Here is a 19059-nt window from a genome sequence, read left to right as displayed (position 1 = left end):
TGGGAGCTTCAGTCACCCGCCAGCCTGAAAATGGCCCTCAGCCCCTCACCCAGACTGGCCAGGCACCCCAGTGGGACCCCCACCCTGATCTGAACACCCTTCAGGGCAAACCAGCCAGCCCCTCCCATGCACCAGGCCTCTATCCTATATGGTAAAAGGGTAATATGCAAACTGACCCTAACAGCAGAAAGACTGGGAATGACTGGTCACTATGACACACACTGACCACCAGGGGGCAGACGCTCAATGCAGGAGCTGCCCTCTGGTGGTCAGGGCGCTCTCACTTGGGAGGAGCTCTGCTCAGCCACAAGCCAGGCTGATGGCTGCCAGTACAACGGTGGTGGTGGGAGCCTCTCCTGCCTCCTCAGCAGCGCTAAGGATGTCCGACTGCAGCTTAGGCCTGCTCCCCGCTGGCAAGTGGACATCCCCTGAGGGCTGCCGGGCTGCCAGAGGGATGTCTGATTGCCATCTTAGGCCCAATCCCCCGGGGAGCGGGCCTAAGCCAGCAGGTGGTCATCCCCTGAGGGGTCCCAGACTGCGAGAGGGCACAGGCGGGGCTGAGGGACCCCCCTCCCCCCCGAGTGCACAAATTTTTGTGCACCGGGCCTCTAGTATATATATATATATATTTGTGCACTTGGGGGCGGGGGGGTCCCTCAGCCCCGCCTGTGCCCTCTCGCAGTCTGAGACCCCTCAGGAGATAACGGCCTGCTGGCTTAGGCCTGCTCTCAGGTGGCAGAGGGCAGGCCTAATCCCTAGGTGCAGCCCCTGGCCGGGCTTAGAGCAGGGCTGATTGGGGAGTTGGGGTGCTGTCCCCTGTCATGCACAGAGCAGGGCGGATCGGGAGGTTGCGATGCCACCCTCAGTCATGCTCAGGGTAGGGCCGATTGGGGGGTTGGGGCACTGCCCCCTGTCACACTCAAGGCAGAGTTGATGGGGAGGTTATGGCGCCACCCCCTGTCACGCACAGAGCAGGGCCAATCAGGGGGTTGGGGCGCTGCCCCCTGTTACGCACAGAGTAGGGCCCATTAGGGGGGTTGGGGCTCCATACCCTGTCATGCACAGAGCAGGGCCAATCAGGGGGTTGAGGAGCTCCCCCCTGTCACTCACAGAGTAGGGCCAATAGGGGAGTTGGGGCACCGCCCCCTGTCATACAGAGAGCAGGGCAGATGAGGGGGTTGGGGCACCGCACCCTGTCACACTCAGGGCAGGGCCGATGGGGAGGTTATGGCTCTACCCTGTCACACACAGAGCAGGGCCCATGGGGGGCAGTTGGGGTGTCACCCTCTATCACCCACAGAGCAGGGCCAATCAGGGGTTTGGGGCGCCACCACTGTCACACTCAGGGCAGGGCCGATGGGGAGGTTATGGCTCTACCCCATCACACACAGAGCAGGGCCCATGGGGGGGGGGGGTTGGGGCACCACACCCTGTCACACACAGAGCCGCAGGGTGATCAGGGGATTGGGGAGCGCCCTCCTATCAGTCACAGAGCAGGGCTCATCAGGGGGTTGGGACGCCTTCCCCTCTCACGAACAGAGCAGGGCAGATAGGGAGGCTGTGGCCCCGCCCCCTGTCACACTCAGAGCCGCAGGGCGATCAGGGAGTTTGGGCGCTGCCCCCCGTCACGCTGATCCTGGTGCCAGGAGGCCTCTCGGCTCCTCTGATCCCGGTGCTGGGAGGCATATTACCCTTTTACTATATAGGATAGAGGCCTGGTGCACGGGTGGGGGCCGGCTGGTTTGCCCTGAAGGATGTCCTGGATCAGGGTGGGGGTCCCCACTGGGGTGCCTGGCCAGCCTGGATGAGGGGATGATGGCTGTTTGCAGCTGGTCACACACCCTTCAGGGTGGGGGGGGTGGGTGCCTGGCCAGTCTGGGTGAAGGGCTGAGGGCTGTTTTCAGGCTGGCAGGTGACTGAAGCTCCCAATCGCTCCTTTTTTTCTTTTTTTTTTATTCTGGGCCAGCTTTAGCTTTGAGGCTTGGCTCCAGCTCTTAGGCCTCGGCTGCTGAAAGCAGGCATCTGGTTTGTTTGGGTTCTATAATCGAAACACTGTTTCAACTCCAGCTCTGAGATCGCGGCTGGCTGAAAGCAGGTTTCTGGGGTTTTGTTTAGCTTCTATATCTTCTATATTTATAACAATGTTCCAAACTGCAAGCTCAGAGGCCGGCAATGGCAGGAAGGGAACGTTAGAGTCCTCCGTCACTGAAGCAAGCAAGCCTCATGTTCGCTTCAAGCTGCCTGGCTGCCAGCCGCCATCTTGGCTGGCAGTTAATTTGCATATTGCCCTGATTAGCCAATGGGAAGGGTAGTGGACATACGGCTAATTACCATGTTTCTCTTTTATTAGATAGGATACACACACACACACACACTCTAGAGGCCTGGTGCACGAATTTGTGCACAGGTGGGGTCCGGCTGGCCTGCACCAATGGGGGCCAATCAGGCCAGGCCATCAGGGGAGAGGGGATGTGGGAGGTTGGCCAGCTGGCTCCTTCCCCAATCAGGGCTGTGGGGGCCAATCGGGGGCAGGCCTGTGTTGGGGAGGGGCCACCAGTTGTTGGCTGGCCCTGCCCCCGATCTGCGTGTTGGGGGGGGGGCGATTGGGGGCCAGACTGGCGAGGGGGAAGGGCCGAGGGATGTTGGCCCACCAGCCCCACCCTGATCCGGCCAGGACTGGCCCGGGGGTGGGGAAGGGCCGACTCCCGATTGGGCCGGTTTGCTGGCTGCAGTGTGCGTCATAGCAACTGGTCATTCCAGTTGTTTGGGTCGTTATGATCACTTGGTATATAGATAGATACCACCTCTTTTTTATTCATTTGTCTCTTGTTGGGCAGTTGGCTTGCTTCCATATCTTGGCTATCATAGGTAACACTACAATGAACATAGGAGTGCATAAAGTCTTTCAAATAGGTGTTTTAAGTTTTGAATATATACCTAGAAGTAGAATTGCTGGGTCATAAGACATTCATTTTTAACATTTTTGAGGACCCTCCATACTGTCTTCCATAATTCTGTACCAATTTGTATTCCCAGCAACAGTGAACGAGGGGTCCCTTTTCTCCACATCCTCACCAACAACTTGTTTGTTGATGTATTGATGACAGCCATTCTGACAGGTTAGGTGTTATGTCACTGTAGTTTGTTTAATTATTTGTGTATAAATTTTTTCAACTATAGTTTACATTGAATACCATTCTGCACCAGTTTCAGATATACAGAAAAGTGGCTAAAAAAACCATGCATTCTTCATTGTGGTTTTAATTTTCATTTCTCTGATGATTAGTAACACTAAACATCTTTTCATATGTCCATTGGCCATTTGTGTGTTCCCTTTGGAGAAGTGTTTATCCAGGTCCTTTGTCCATTTTTAAATTGGATTGCTTGTTTTTTGTCGTGTTGAGTTGAATGAGTTCTTCATAAATTTTGGATATTAACCCCTTATCAGATATATCATTGGTGAATATGTTCTCCCATTCAGTAGGTTGTCTTTTTTTGTTGATGGTTTCCTTTGCTGTGCAAAAAATTTCAGTTTGAAGTAGTCCCATTTGTTTACTTTTTCTTTTGTTTCCATTGCCTGAGGAGATATATCAGAAAAAATTTTGTTATGAGAAATGTCAGAGGTTTTACAGCCTATGTTTTCTTCTAGGATTTTTATGGTTTCAAGTCTTACATTTGTCTTTAATCCATGTTGAGTTTATTCTTGTATATGGTGCAAGATGGTGGTTTAGTTTCATTTTTTTCTTGTATCTGTCCAATTCTCCCAGCACCATTTATTGAGAAGATTGTCTTTACCCCATTTTATATTTTTGCCTTCTTTGTCAAATATTAATTCACCATATAGGCATGGGTTTATTTCTGGTCTCTCTATTCTGTGTGTGTGTTTTTTTTAAAAATTTATTTCTTTATTTAAAAAAAATATTTATTGTTGAGAGTATTACAGATGTCCCTTTTATCACCTCATTGTTCCCCCTCCACCCAGTTCCTGCCTCACCCAAGTCCAGGAACATGGGAAATCTTTCCATTTATTTAGTTATTTTAAAATTTCTTTGAATAATGCTTTTCGGGGCTTTTAAAAAAATTTATTTTTATTGATTTCAGAGGAAAGTAGAGAGAGAGAGAGATAGACACATCAGTGATGAGAGAGAATCATTGATTGACTGCCTGCTGCATGCCCCACAACCTTGGTTGCAGGCTCGATCCCTGGCCTTGGTTGGGTGAGTGTGGAAGGCAACCAATCGATGTGCCTCTCTCACATTGATGTTTATCTCTCTCTCTCTCCTCCCTTCCCTTCATTCTCTCTAAAAGAAAACCCCCCCAAAAAACAATGGCATGGCTGGTATGGCTCAGTGGTTTAGCATCGACTTATGAACCTCAAGGACATGGTTTGATTCCCAGTTATGGCATATGCCAGGTTTTGAGCTCAATCCCCAGTGTGGGGCATGCAGGAAGGAGCTGATCAATGATTCTCTCTCATCATTGATGTTTCTATTTCTCTCTCCCTCTCCCTTCCTCTCTGAAATCAATACAAATATATTTTTAAAATATATCAATGGAAAAGATATCCTCAGGTGAGGATTAAAAAAAAATCTATTTGATCTTGATGTAGAATTGTTTCTATATACTACTGGATATCGTTTACTAGTATTTTGTTGAAGAGTTGTGGGTCGCTATTCATAAGATATATTGATTTGTAGTTTTTTTGCCCCCTTTTTTTTCTTTTTGTTTGGTTTTGTATCTGAGTAATACTGGCTTCATAGAATGAGTTGTAAAGTGCTTTTCCCTCTTCTTGTGAAGGATTGATATTAATTCTTCTTTAAATACCTGGTAGAATTTACCAGCGAAGCCATATGTGTCTGGGTTTGTTTGTTTGTTTTTGTAGGTAAAATTTGATTACTAATTCAGTCTCTTTGTTTGATGTAGATCTATACAAATTTCTATTTATTCTGGAGTCAATTTTAATAATGTGTGTCTTTCTAGGAATTTTTCCATTTCATCTGTTTTCTAATTTGTTGGCAAATAATTATTTATAGTGTACTCATAAAATCTTTTTTATTTCTGTAAGGTTATTAATGCTATCCCATTTTTATTCCTGTATTTAGTGATTTGAGTATTCTTTATTATTTCTTGGTTAGTATAACTAAGTTTATAAATTCTGTTGATGTTTGTAAAGAACCAACTTTTTACTGACTTTCTCTACTATTATATCTATTCTCTATTTTATGTACTCTTACTCTTATCTTTATTATATTCTTTCTTCTTTTTGCTCTTTCTTTTCTATTTTCTTAAGGTGTAAGGCTAGATTATTGATTTGAGATCTTTCTTTTTTTTTAAATATAGTGTTTACAACTTTAAATTTCCTTCACAGCTCTTTTTTTAACTGAAACACCCAAGTTTTGATATATTGTATTTTGGTTTTCAGTCATCTTAATGTATTTTCTAATTCCCCTTGTGATGTTTTTCTTTGACTTGATGGTTATTTAGGAATGTGCTGTTCAATTTACGCATATTTGTAATTTTTTCTTTTTTTTCTGTTTTTATCTCTAATGTCTTTCTATTGTGATCAGAGAATCACACTTTGTATGAATTTAATCTTAAAATTTGCAGAGACTTATTTTATGCCTTAGCATATGTCTCTCTGGGGTATGTTGCATGCGCAGTTTAAAATATACTACTGTTGCCCTGCTGGTGTTGAGCATGGGCTCTGAATCATGAGGTCACAGTTTGATTCCTCATCAGGGCACATGGTTTTGGGCTTGATCCCAGGTGAGGGGCATGCAGGAGGCAGCCCATCTATGTTTCTCTCTATCTCTCTCCCTTCATTTCTCTAAAATCAATAAAAATATATTTAAAATATGCCCTAACTAGTTTGGCTCAGTGGATAGAGCATTGGCCTGTGGACTGAAAGGTCCCAGGTTTGATTGCGGTCAACGGCATGTACCTTGGTTGCAGGCACATCCCCCGTAGGAGGTGTGCAGGAGGCAGCTGATCAATGTTTCTCTCCCATCAATGTTTCTAACTCTCTATCCCTCTCCCTTCTTCTCTGTAAAAAATCAGTAAAATATAAGGGTGTCCCAAAATTCACGCAAAAAGTAATTTTGATATAAAACACAGGTTTATAATTAAAAATTGTAAATTTTTAATTGATTCATAAAGTATACAGTATAGGGTTATGTATGGAATAGCATATCAGGTAAATGGCCTCCACAGCTTTGCTGGCACATACACACTCTTTTGTTGAAATTTTCCATGAGCGAGGGTCCCTAGGCCTAGCCTGTGATCAGGGCCATTTTCCATCCACTCACCAGTCCCTAGTCCAGCCCCGCTGCCGCCACGCCACTCACCGTGGTTACTGTAACGGTTTGCCATCCAGCGATCAAAAGAACAGCCCACTCTGCCTTAGGTGCCTTGTGCCATCAAAGGGCACCCTGGCCCTTGGCTCTCTTTTATGAAGTAAAATAAATGCCCTCTCTCTGCACCTGTCTCTTCTATCCCCTGTGAATCCTTTCACAGCCAGCATCATCACCAAAACCCTAACAATGATGTGGGAAATTCAACCAGGAAGGGCTATGCCTGTGGGAGGAGGTGCAGGGAATCAGGGCTACCCCTTGCTCCTGCCCCGCCCTCCCTCCCCCTTCCTCCTTCGTTCCCACCCTCCCTCCCTTTGTCCCTACACTGGCCCAGCCACCTGAATAGGCCCCTCCCCTATCATGGAACCTAAGCTCAGGCTCTGGCCCCACCCATCCCACAGGGAGGAACATGTGCAGTTTTTTGCAGACCTGGAAGCTGCTGTGGAGTAGGGAGGTGGCGGATTCTTCCTGAGGAGGGTGTTTGTGCTTTAAAGCTGATGTTCTCTGTCCATTTACCAGCAGTGAAGGCTGAGGGTCGCTGCAGGTGCTAAAGTTGTTGAAGCTCCCACTCTGGAGCCTCTCGCAGCGGTGAGTCCGCATCCAGGAAGGCTGATGTGGAGGCGCCACGTTCCTTTCGGAAGAAACTGAGGAGAAATCGGAGCCTGCGGGCTGCGGGGAGGGACCAAGAGGTCTGCCTTTTGCCTGCTCGCCAGTCCCCAGTCTGCCTTGTGGCCACCTAGCCCAGTTCCCCATGGTTCACCATCCAGTGATCAGAGCCTGCGGGCTCGGGGGAGGGACTGAGAGGTGGTCAATGAACCTCCCAGTTTACTCATGACTGGTCAATGGGTCATTCCGGGTCGTTACACCACTAAGGTTGCTAGCCTTTTATTATATAGGATTCCCTATAGCTGTACTTTACATCCCTGTGGCTAATTTTAAAACATTTTCCTCTCATTGTTCCTAGCTCAGTGAATGGGTCATCGTTTAAGTAATAATTATAACAAGAGAAAGAACCATCAAATTAGAAATAATAGCAGGTAACATTTATTGAACACTTTTAAAATTCTGAGCAATTTAACCACATTGCATTTGACCCTCATGATAATACTATTGTGAGATAAGAGAAAATATACAGTGGGGCCTTGACTTACGAGTGTCCCGACTAACGAGTTTTTCCGTCTCTCGGCCAATTTTTTTGCTTTGAGTTGTGAGCTAAAATTCGGGTTATGAGCCAGCTTCAGATACCCCACCGCTAGTTGGTGCAGTGAACGTCACAGCGAACGCCACAACATCAGCCCAGCATCACGTGTCTCACTCGTTCACTTTAAGATTTGACATACGAGTAATTTGAGTTACGAGCTCCGTCACGGAACGAATTAAACTCATAAGTCAAGGCCCCACTGTATATCGATCTCTGCCTGGGTTCCTGACACAGAGCTCCCCAAACCCTTGTAAATTCCTAAGTAAGATCACAAGCATCTTTTGTTCTGTTGAGGCACTTCAGATGGGCTACTGGATAAGGGCTGGTCACCAGAAAGACCAAGCCATTCCATTACCAGAAGCCTGGAATTTTCCATTTTATCCCCACATCTTTCAGAGAAGGGAGTGGGGCTGGGAACGGAGTTAATAATTGATCATGCCAATGAGGACGCCTCCATAAAATCCCCATAGTAGAGGGTTTGGAAAGCTTCCAGGTTGGCAAACACCTCCACACCAGGAGTGTGATGTACCTCACCTCCACGGAGCAAGGTTCTGCACTGGGGACCCTCAGACCTGGCCTGGGTATCTCTTCACTGGCTGTTCAGCCATGTCCTGTATCATATCCTTTCATAAATCTGCCAATGGAAGAGTTTTCCCTTAGTTCTGTGAGCTGCTCTAGCAAATGACTCAAACCTGAAGAGAGGGTCATGAGAACATCCGGTTCATAGCCAAGTCTGACAGAAGTCATGGGTAACTCGATGTGGGGGAAGAACAAACTTTCTTCTACTAAGGTTGTTCTGGCCGCTCTAATAAGCACATAGACATGAGGCAAATTAGTAAGAGAAAAGAACCCAATTTAATACATGCATATGTGCCCTAGCTGGTTTGGCTCAGTGGATAGCACCTGCGGACTCAAGGGTCCCAGGTTTGATTCCTGTCAAGGGCACATGCATGGGTTGTGGGCTCGATCCCCAGTAGGGGGCATGCCAGAGGCAGCCGGTCAATGATTCTCTCTCATCATTGATGTTTCTCTCTCTCCCTCTCTCCCTTTTTCTCTGAAATCAATAAAAATACTTAAAAAAACAAACAAACAACACATGCATTTGTGAGAGAGCCAGAGACCCCACATGCAGGAGAGGTTCAGAGAGAGAAAGGGAGACTGAGGTGTACATGACATCCTGAGCTCGGGAGAGGTAAGGTGCCTTGGAGATTCAAAGGGTCATTGCAGAATGATAAGAAGAGCAGATGCTCAGTAAATAGAAGTTTGTCCTGTATTATGGGCAAGGCCCCTAGTTAACAGTTTTTCTAGGTAGCTAAGGGAGGGGCAGAAGTTTCTCTTGAGCCTGCAGCCAAAGTTGCCTTTAGCTCAAAACAATCTGCATACCCCAGAGGCACATCTTGGAGTGATTCTTTCTGAACCCCCACCTGGGGGCCCCCTACTTACTATTGGCATCTGAACTGGAGTGGGGCAGTCTTGTGGGACTGAGCCTTTAACCTGTGGGATCTGATGCTGTCTCCAGGTAAATACTGTCTGAATTCCATCTGAATTTATACTGTCAGAATTGTAGGACACCCAGCTGGGGTCACAGAGAATTGCTTGGCATGGGAAAAACTCTCACACATTTGGTTACCAGAAATGTCATGTGAAATGTTCTGTGTAGTAATAATGTAAGTAATGAAGGAAACACATAGTAGGGACAAACTAGGATTTTCCCTAATAGGTGGGAAAGTGGTAAGATTTTTTTTTATACAACTACTAGAGACCTGGTGCATGAAATTTGTGCACTGTGTTGGGGGGGGGGGAGGGAGGGAGAGGGGTGTCCCTCAGTCCAGCTTACACCCTCTTACATTCCAGGATCCCTCACTCCTTACCGCCTGTCTGCTCGCTGTTCCTTACCACTCGGCTCACTGCTCCTTAACGCTGCCACGGAGGTGGAGAGGCTCTCGCCACTGCTGCTGCGCTCACCAGCTGTGAGCTCAGCTGCTGGCTAAGCAGCGTTCCCCCTGTGGGAATGCACTGACCACCAGGGGACAGCCCCTGCGTTGAGCATCTGCCCCCTGGTGGTCAGTGTGCATCATAGCAACCAGTTGTTCTGGTCCTTCCGATGTAATGGTTGCTTAGGCTTTTATTATATAGAACTAGAGGCCTGGTGCATGAAATTCGTGCACAGGGGAGGTCCACTCAGCCCAGCCTGCACCCTCTCCAATCCGGTATCCCTTGGGTGATGTCTGACTGCTGGTTTAGGCCCGATGCCAGGGATCAGGCCTAAACCGGCAATCGGACATCCCTCTCACAATCCTGGACTGCTGGCTCCTAATCACTCACCTGCCTGCCTGTCTGGTCACCCCTAACTGCCCCCACCCCCGCTGACCTGATCACCCTCACTGCCTCTGCATGCTGGCCTGATTGCCCTTAACTGCCCACCCCCCCCGCCCCCCGCCGGACTGGTTGCTCCTAAATGCCCCCCCTTCTGGCCTGGTTACCCCTTACTGCCCCCCTTGCCAGCCTGGTTGCCCCCAACTGCCCCCTCTGCCAGCCTGGTCACACCCAACGGCCCCCCCCTGCTGGTCTGGTTGCCCCTAACTGCCTCTTCTCCCCCCCAACCCCTGCTGGACTGGTTGCCCCACATAACCTGCTGCTCAGTCATTTGGTCATCCCTCCCTAACCCCCCTGCCGGCCTGGTCACCCCATGCAGCCTGCTTGTTCAGTCATTTGGTCGTCCCTCACTAACTCCCGTGCTGGCCTGGTCATAGGCAGCCATCTTGTGAGGGTTAATTTGAATATTACCTCCTTATTATGTAGGATAGAGGCCTGATGCACGAAATTCGTGCAAGGGGCTCGAGCCTCACAGCTCCAGCTTCATCCGGAAAATCATCCCGTCCAGACAGTCATTCTGCTGTTCAGTCTAATTAGCATATTAGCTCTTTATTATATAGAATGTGTGAATATATTATTATTGTTATTACATTACCACTTTACAGATAACATACAGGAGGCATGAAAAGTGTAGGTACCTTTCCCAAGATTGTATAGCTAGAGAGTGGCAGAGCTGTGACTTGAATATGCATCTGTCTGAAAACTCTGCTCTTACTTGCTCATATTCACTGTGTAGTTGTCTTCCCTCATACATGGTCTTGCTTTCCATAGTTTCAATTATCCATGGTCAACCATGTTCTGAAAATATTAAGTGGAAAATTTCAGAAATAAACAATTCATAGGGGTTTTTTTTTATTGATTTTTTACAGAGAGGAAGGGAGAAGGATAGAGAGTTGGAAACATCAATGAGAGGGAAACATTAATCAGCTGCCTCCTGCACACCCCAAACTAGGGATGTGCCTGCAACCAAGGTACACGCCCCTGACCGGAATCAAACCTGGGACCTCTCAGTCCGCAGGCTGACGCTCTATCCACTGAGCCAAACCGGTTAGGGCACAATTCATAATTTTAAATTGCATGTTGTTCTGAATAGTGTGATGAATTCTTGCTCAGACTTGCTCTATCCCAACCAGGATGCTAATCATTCCTTTGTCCAGTGTATCCAAGCTCTACATACAGTCAATAACATATTCTGAGAGAAAGATCACTTTTACATAACTGTTATTATACTGTATTATTATAATTATTCTATTTTATTATTATTGTTGTTAATCTATTTCTGTGCCTAATTTAGAAATTAAATTTTATCGTAGGTATGTATGTGTTAAAGAAAAAAACAACAACCAGTTCCCCAATCACATAATTTGTGCTAAAAGTTTATAATACTGTCAATATAAGAAACATCCAAACCTGTAGAGAATTGTTTTTGTTTTTGTTTGTGAACCAGTTTTAATAAGCCAATTTATAATGAGGGTGGGGAGCAGGGGATGAGGAGAAGTAGAAAAGAGAATATCTTGATACATAACAACATAGTGCACCTGAAGGGATTCTTTTATTTGAGCATGTGCACACAAGCACACAATCTTTCTGTGTGAAAGCAGGAATTACTACAAATGCAAAATTAAGGATTCTGTGGCTGATATGATTACCCTATTGTATACATGTACAGTTCCTTTTTTAAAAGAAAAATGCCCACAACCATTCTGTTTTTTTGACAGTGATAAAATAATAGCTTTTGTAGAGAATTTTTATGTGTTTAATTGAGCCAAACTGAAGACATTTGCCAGGGAACAAGATCTCAAGTACTCTAGAGAATAACAGTTTTGCAGCTTCTTTTACGCATTTGAAATTAAGGAAGGAACATAAAGAAGGTTACATGAAGGTGCGAGAAAAGAAGGTAGGGATTGGATTACAGGATGGTTAAGATTAGGTGCTCTCTTCTTTTTTTAAAAAAAAAAATATTTTTTTATTGACTTTAGAGAGAAAAGGAGAGGAAGAGAGAGATAGAAACATCAATGATGAGAGAGAATCATTGATTGGCTGCTCACTGCACACTCTCTACAAGGGATTAAGCCTGCAACTGGGGCATATGCCGGAACGGGAATTGAACCATGACCCCTTTCCTGGTTCATAAATTGACTCTCAACCATTGAATCACACTAGCTGGGCAAGATTATGTGCTCTCTTGAAGGTGCTTATGGTTTATTTCAAAGGTGTGTTAACTACATGCACAGAAACAATGGACAGAGTTTGCTAAGGCAAAGGTAAACCCGATTACTTACAATGACCTGCCCAGTTAGAAATTTATGATCAGCTCACCCTTTGAAGTTATTTTTCATAGAACTTTCTTTTTTTTTGTTCTCAATACCAAATCTAGATTTAATACCTGATCTAAATGTCACTTCAACCTCTCCCAGAAATGTAATCTTAATCAATCAGTCTGGAATTTTCTGGTATTCTGTCACTGTGGGCCCTCTCTATCCCCCTTAGAAAGAAAATAAAATCTGCATGATACAAACCCTTCTGTTCTCTCCCACCAAAGAAAAGGTGTCCTGGACCAAAAGTCATCTTTTTCTTTTTTCTTTCTCTTTTGTTAATAGCTCCCTTGCCTCACCCTTCTTCTTATAAAAACCTTTCATTTTGTACAAACCTTGGAGTATCCTTTTGTTGCTGGATGGGATGCTGCCCAATTCATTGAATTTCTTAAGTAAAAGCCAATAAGATCTTCAAATTTGCTCAGTTGAAATTTTTTAAACATATGTACAGAAATAACATAGTATATATAGAGTTTGGTACTATCTGTGGTTTCAGGCATCTGCTGGGGGTCTCGGAAAGTTTCCCTGGTGGGTAACAGGGAGCTACTGTAGTCTTGAGGTTGATCTACAATCTCTATCAAAATATCAGCTGGATTTTGGGTAAAAATTGACAAGCTGATCTCAAAATTCAAAGGAAAATGCAAGCAATCCCAAGTAGCCAAAACATCTTGAAAAAGAAGAAAAAATATTACAGGACTCATATTTTCCCAAGTTCAAAACTTACTACAAAGCTACAGTAAATAAGACCAGGTGTTACCGGTTCAGGATAGACAGATAGATTAGTGGAATGGATTGGTATCCAGAAATAAACTTACATTTATGGTTAATTGACTCTTGAATAGGGTGCTGTGATTTTGTAATTTATGATAAGAAATACATATTTGGTCTTTATCCATGTTCCTGGCACAGAGCTTCTAAAATCCTTGGGACATTTTAAGTAAGAAGAGAAATAAAGTTGTCTTTTGTTATGCATAAAAGATATGGGCTTGCCAGGGTAAGCAGCCCTGTGATTGGAGGATTGGGACATTCAGTTCTTCCCCCTTTTGGGAGGGGAGATGGGCCAGGAGTTCGACTTGCTCACTAATGGCCAGTGATTTAATCAGTCACGCCTACATGATGGAGCCGCCATAACAATCCATGAGCCATGGGCCTCAGAGCGTGGACTGGTAAACAAGAACACTACAGGCCCGGCCCGGCCACACTGCGGCAGGTGCTCCTGTGCTCGGGGCCTTTCAGGACCCTGCTCTTGGTATCTATCTGGATGTTCATTCATATATATTTTTTAAAAATATATTTTATTGATTTTTTACAGAGTGGAAGGGAGAGGGATAGAGAGTTAGAAACATTGATGAGAGAGAAACATCGATCAGCTGCCTCTTGCACACCCCCTACTGGGGATGTGCTCGCAACCAAGGTACATGCCCTTGACCGGAATCGAACCTGGGACCTCTGAGTCCGCAGGCCGACGCTCTATCCACTGAGCCAAACCGGTTTCGGCTTTTCATATATTTTAATATCCTTTGCAACACGCGGGTAATCTAGTAAGTGAACTGGTTTCCTGAATTCTGCAAGCCCCTCTAGCAAATTAATCTAACCCAAGCAAGGTGTCATGGGAATTTATAACCCGTAGGCCAAAAGCACAAGGAACAACCTGGACTTGTGATTGGCCTCTGTAATGGGGGAGGGTGGGTAGGGCCTAGTTTTGTGGGCCTGAGCCCTTAACCTATGGGATCTGATGGTAACTTCAGGCAGACAGTGTCAGAATTGGATTACATTGCAGGACACCAGGCTGACGTTGCAGAGTTCTTTGATATAGGACCCCCCCCCCCACCCTCCCCTCCACACCTGGTCACCGAAATTTTCATTGTCAGTAGTGCTATGAGTGGAGAGAAAGAAACAAACAGGAGAGTTTTTCTTCTTTGCATGTATCAAGAGAATTCATTGGGGAATTAATAGTTTCTTCAACAAACATTGTTGGGACGACTGGGGATTTATGTACTAAAATGATGAATTTGGACTCTTACATCATGCATACATACTATAAATATTAACTCAAAGTGATTGTACGTGTAAATGTAAGAGATAAAATTATAAAACTCTTGGGAGAAAAATCTGATCATGGGTCAGATAGCATAAGTGATAAAAAAAGATTGAAAACTTGAACTTTATAAGAACTGAAATTTTTCTTTTTGCTGCAAATAATATAATCAAGTAAGTGAAAAAACAACTCACAAAGTGGGAGAAATATTTGCAAACCATATATCCAGTAAGGTACTTGAATCTAGAATACATAAATAACTTCTATAACTCAATAACAAAATGACAAATAACCAAATTTAAAATAAACAAAGGACTTATACATTGATCCAAAAAACAACAAATGACCAAGAAACAATAAAGATTCTCAACATCATTAGTTATAAAGAAAATGGAAATCAAAACCACAGTGAGTTAATACTTCATAAACTTTCAGATGGCCATTATCAAAATAACAGAAAATGACAAATGTCGTTCAAGAGGTGGAGAAATTTGAACCCTCATTTATTACTGATAGTAATGTAAAATTGCCCCGACCCGCGGGACAACAATGGGGGAACGAAGAGACACCCTAGGAGAATGAAACAAACAAGGGACACGAAAGAATGGAGGCAAGACAAGTCCTGATCAAGCCTCCAACTTTATTCTCACCGCGGCAGAATATATACTGTTTTAGGGAAGGGGGGTGGGTAAAGGGGTCTATGGGCAGTAACCTATTACTAGAGATTTATTAGGCTCCTGATTGCTGTGCTTATCAGCGGTGATTTAGCAGGCTCCGGATGGCTATGTGCTTATCAGTGGAGATGTGTGATTTAGCGGCTGTGTGAGGGTAGTTTATCTTTAACTGCTGGCCAATTTGCAAGACACAGGTGGTTTCTGGTAATTAGGAGTTTCTGGAGGAACCAGAAACTTATAGTTTTTAAGATGGCTTTGTCTAAGCCAATATTTCTAATGGCTCCCAACATAAAATGGTGCAGCCACTTTGGAAAACAGGAGGGAAGCTCATCAAATTATAAACCAAAATTAATTTTAAACTTTAACAAAGAATAGAAGGCGTTTATTTGAGCAAAAAGGAGCTGCAGCCCAGCAGAAACATTTAGGTGACAACCTAAATTGTGTTCCACCGAGATGAAGGGGAAGCATCTTTTATAGCAAAAGTCCCCCGCCCCCCCCCACCCCACCCCGGGGTTCTTAATGAGGTACATTGTATGTAAATGAGGTATCCAAATTGTGCAGTTCTGATTGGGCCAATCTGTCTGTTGGTGGATAGATGAAGCCAGAATTTCCTTCCCTGCAGTGGTTGACTCAGATGATGTAAACAAGCGGGGCATAATGCAAAAGCCCAGAGTTCAGTCAGAGCTTCTTCCTAGTTGTACAGAGTATGTAACAAGCTCTACCAGCAAATGGCCACTAGCCTCTTATTAGTTACAAAATTTTGGCCCTCAGTTGACCAGAGGCAGTCCTTTTTAGCAGGTAAATTTTTTCTTGGATTCACATCAAATGAATCTTTCTTCTCAGCGTCCACATGTTAAACAAAGAGTTATCATATGATTTACAGCTGCACTCTCAGGTGTGTATATAAGTGAAATAAAAACATGCCAACACAAAAAGTTGTTCACAGTGGTATTAATCGTCAAAAAGAGGAAACATTGTAAATTTTCAATAACTGATGAATGGATACATATGGTATATCCATGCAATGGAATATTATTTGCCAATAAAAAGAAATGAGGTACTGATATGTGCTGTAAAATTGATGAGCCTTGAAAATATTATGCCAAGTAAAGGGACCCAAATCCAAAAGGCCACATATTGTATACTAGAGGCCCAGCACGCGAAATCATGCGAGATCCAGACTTGTTGCACTGGTGGGACCCCAGACCCGGCCTGCTTGAGCTGCGGGACCCTAGACCTGCCCTGTGCAAACCATGGGCCCCCAGACCTGCCCTGCATGAGCCACAGGCCCCTCCTCTGCCGTGCCAGCCCCACCAGCCCTGCGTGAGCCCCACCTCACCGCGCAAGCCATGAGTCCCGGCCCATGAGAGGTGCTCCATGCACCTCCTGGTGACCGATTGTTTGGTCATTCCACTGTTATGGTGTCACGACCACAGGCCTTTTGTGATATAGATTTCCATTTATATGAAAAGTCCAGAATGGGAAATTCTACAGAAATAGAAAATAAACCAGTGGTTGCCTATGACTGAGGTAGGTGGGAGTGGAATGGTTTGGGGGAGAAATAGAGAATGACTGGTAATGGGTATGGAGTTTCTTTTTTGTTTTGTTTTGTTAATCCTCATCCAAGGATACTTTTTCATTGATTTTTAGAGAGAGTGGTAGAGAGAGGAAAAGACAGAGAGAAACATCAATGTGAAAGAAACACATCGATTGGTTGCCTCCTGCAAGAGCCCCAACCAGGGCCTGAGCCAGGGAAGAGCCTGCAACCAATGTATGTGCCCTTGACCAGAATTGAACCCGGGACCCTTTTGTCCTTAGGCCAATGCTCTTTCCACTGAGCCAAACAGGCTAGGGTATGGGGTTTCTTTATAGTGTGACAAAAATGTTCTGAAATGAATATTATAAAAAACATTGAATTGTACACTTTTAAATGGGTTAATTTTATTGCATATAATATGTATCTCAATTAAAATGTTAAGAGAAGAGTAAGCTAGTGCCTAGCATATGGTAAGAATTTAATAAATTTAAACTATGACATTTAAAAAATGTGTCAAGCACAATTCTTTGGACAGTTTGCTATGTCTCTATAGTGGTGACGTATTGGGTTGTATAAAAAATGACTGAAGTTCTGAGAACATAGGGAAAGGGTGGTGACAATGTTAGAAAGAAGTCGTCTGGCAAGTAAGCTAATTTGGGGATGGAGGAAAAATAGGAGTTTCTTTGGGGGCATGTTGAATGTTCAAGTGGAAATGTCTCCTGAAGAGTAATAAAAAAAGAAATGGGTTTTATCCTCAGAACAGGAGAATTTGGGAAAAACAAATATGAAATCTTCTGGCTACTGTGATAAGCAAGAGAGAGTTTTCTTTTCTAATGAGCTTGGGTGAGTTGATTAATATAACATTATATGTAGTGAAGTGATATAGATTGGGTAGTAATGGTTAAGTAATTTAAAAAAGTAAACTGGTTATTAAAAATGGTCTCTTATAGGTGTCTTCAGAAGACATATTCTTCACAACTCCCATCGCTCAGTGTCATTCTCATATTCACGAATGAAGCTCTGTCCATTATACAACGAGCCATCACCAGTATCATCAACCGGACCCCCTCTCAATTGTTAAAGGAAATCATCTTGGTGGACGATTTTAGCTCAAATGGTGAGCTACTCGATCAAGGAATAGCAGTAAAATGACCATTTATTAACTGTGGTAGGTTGTAAAGGGGTTTTAGCTTAGAGTTTAGGACACTTTGGGCTCCTCATATAGGAAGAAGAAGGGGTTCATTTATTGATCCCAATTTTCAATGGGCACATTACTCTTCACAAAGTCAAGACAGAGGATCATTATCTCAATTACACAGATGAGGAAACAAAGACACAGTGAACACATAGTGTGCCCAAATTGTGTGGCCAGTCAGTGGTGGAGCTGAGCCAGGCCCAGGATTGTGTGATTCCAAAGCCACCTGTGCCCTGTCCATTCTCCACGAGAGAGGCCCGAGGGAGTGAGGTGGGGTCCAAAGGAGGATCTCAGACACCAAGGTTGAATTTAAGTCTTTCCTTATGAGAAAAAAAATCTTTCTAGGTAGTTAAGCCCAGAGAAAAGATGAGATTTGGATGCTGAGACTCTTTACAGTGGCATTGCTCCCTCCTCACCCTGGTCTAACTCCACCCCCCTCTCACGCCCCCCACAAGGAGGACACATGGAGAACTGGGAGATAGTGGGTAGACATGAGTCCTCATTTTCTGGGGTTTCAGAATCCAAGTTCCTCCTTTACATGAAATTCATGCACGGAGGTGTGTGTGTGTGTGTCCCTCAGCCCAGCCTGCACCCTCTCCAATCTGGGACTCCTCGAGGGATGTCTGATTGCTGGCTCCCAACTGCTCACCTGCCTGCCTACCTGATTGCCCCTAACCGCTTCTGCCTGCCAGCCTGATCACCCCCTAACCACTCCCCTGCCAGTCTGATCGATGCCTAACTGCTCCCCTGCCAGCCCAATTGCCCCTTACTGCCCTCCCCTGCTGGCGTGGTCACCCCTAACTGTCCTCCCCTGCAGGCCTGGTCACCCCCAACTGCCCTCCCTTGCTGGTCTGGTCACCCCTAACTGCCCTCCCTTGCCAGCCTGGTCACCCCTAACTGCCCCCCCCCCTGCAGGCCTGGTCCCCTCCAACTTCCCTCCCCTGCAGGCCTGGTCTCTTCCAACTGCCCTCCCCTGCAGGCCTGGTCACTCCTAAATGCCCTCCCCTGCCGGCCTGGGCACCCCTAACTGCCCTCCTCTGCAGGCCAATTGCCCCCAACTGCCCTCCCTTGCAGGCCTGATCCCTCCCAACTGCCCTCCCCTGGTGGCCTGATTTCCCACAACTGCCCTGCCAGCCATCTTGTGGTGGTCATCTTGTGTCCACATGGGGCTGGACATCTTTAACCACATGGGGGCGGTCATCTTTTGTGTTGGAGTGATGGTCAATTTGCACATTACCTTTTTATTATATAGGATGTCCTTGAGTAACTTAACTTGTCCTTGTAACTACTTTCTTATTTGCAAAACATGGATGTTGATGAGAATAACTATCTCATAGACTATAATGAGAATTAAGTGAGATAATAATGGTAGC

At 45.2% G+C, this 19059-nt stretch overlaps 1 protein-coding gene across 3 annotated transcripts in view; it reads left to right on the top strand.

Annotated features, from left to right (window-relative positions):
* The window catches only part of GALNT8 (polypeptide N-acetylgalactosaminyltransferase 8), a 49881-nt gene that overhangs the window by 10184 nt on the left and 20638 nt on the right, over window positions 1-19059 (top strand). For all 3 annotated transcript variants that reach the window (XM_059683817.1, XM_059683815.1, XM_059683816.1), the window contains exon 3: window positions 17442-17608. In XM_059683817.1, coding sequence (XP_059539800.1) covers window positions 17442-17608 — 167 coding nt within the window. The remainder of the gene's footprint in view (window positions 1-17441; window positions 17609-19059) is intronic.

This window comes from Myotis daubentonii, chromosome 2 (assembly GCF_963259705.1).
Source record: "Myotis daubentonii chromosome 2, mMyoDau2.1, whole genome shotgun sequence".
NCBI classification, from domain to species: domain Eukaryota; kingdom Metazoa; phylum Chordata; class Mammalia; order Chiroptera; family Vespertilionidae; genus Myotis; species Myotis daubentonii.
Note: the sequence above shows the minus strand (reverse complement) of the source record. Positions and strands in the feature narration are given on the sequence as shown.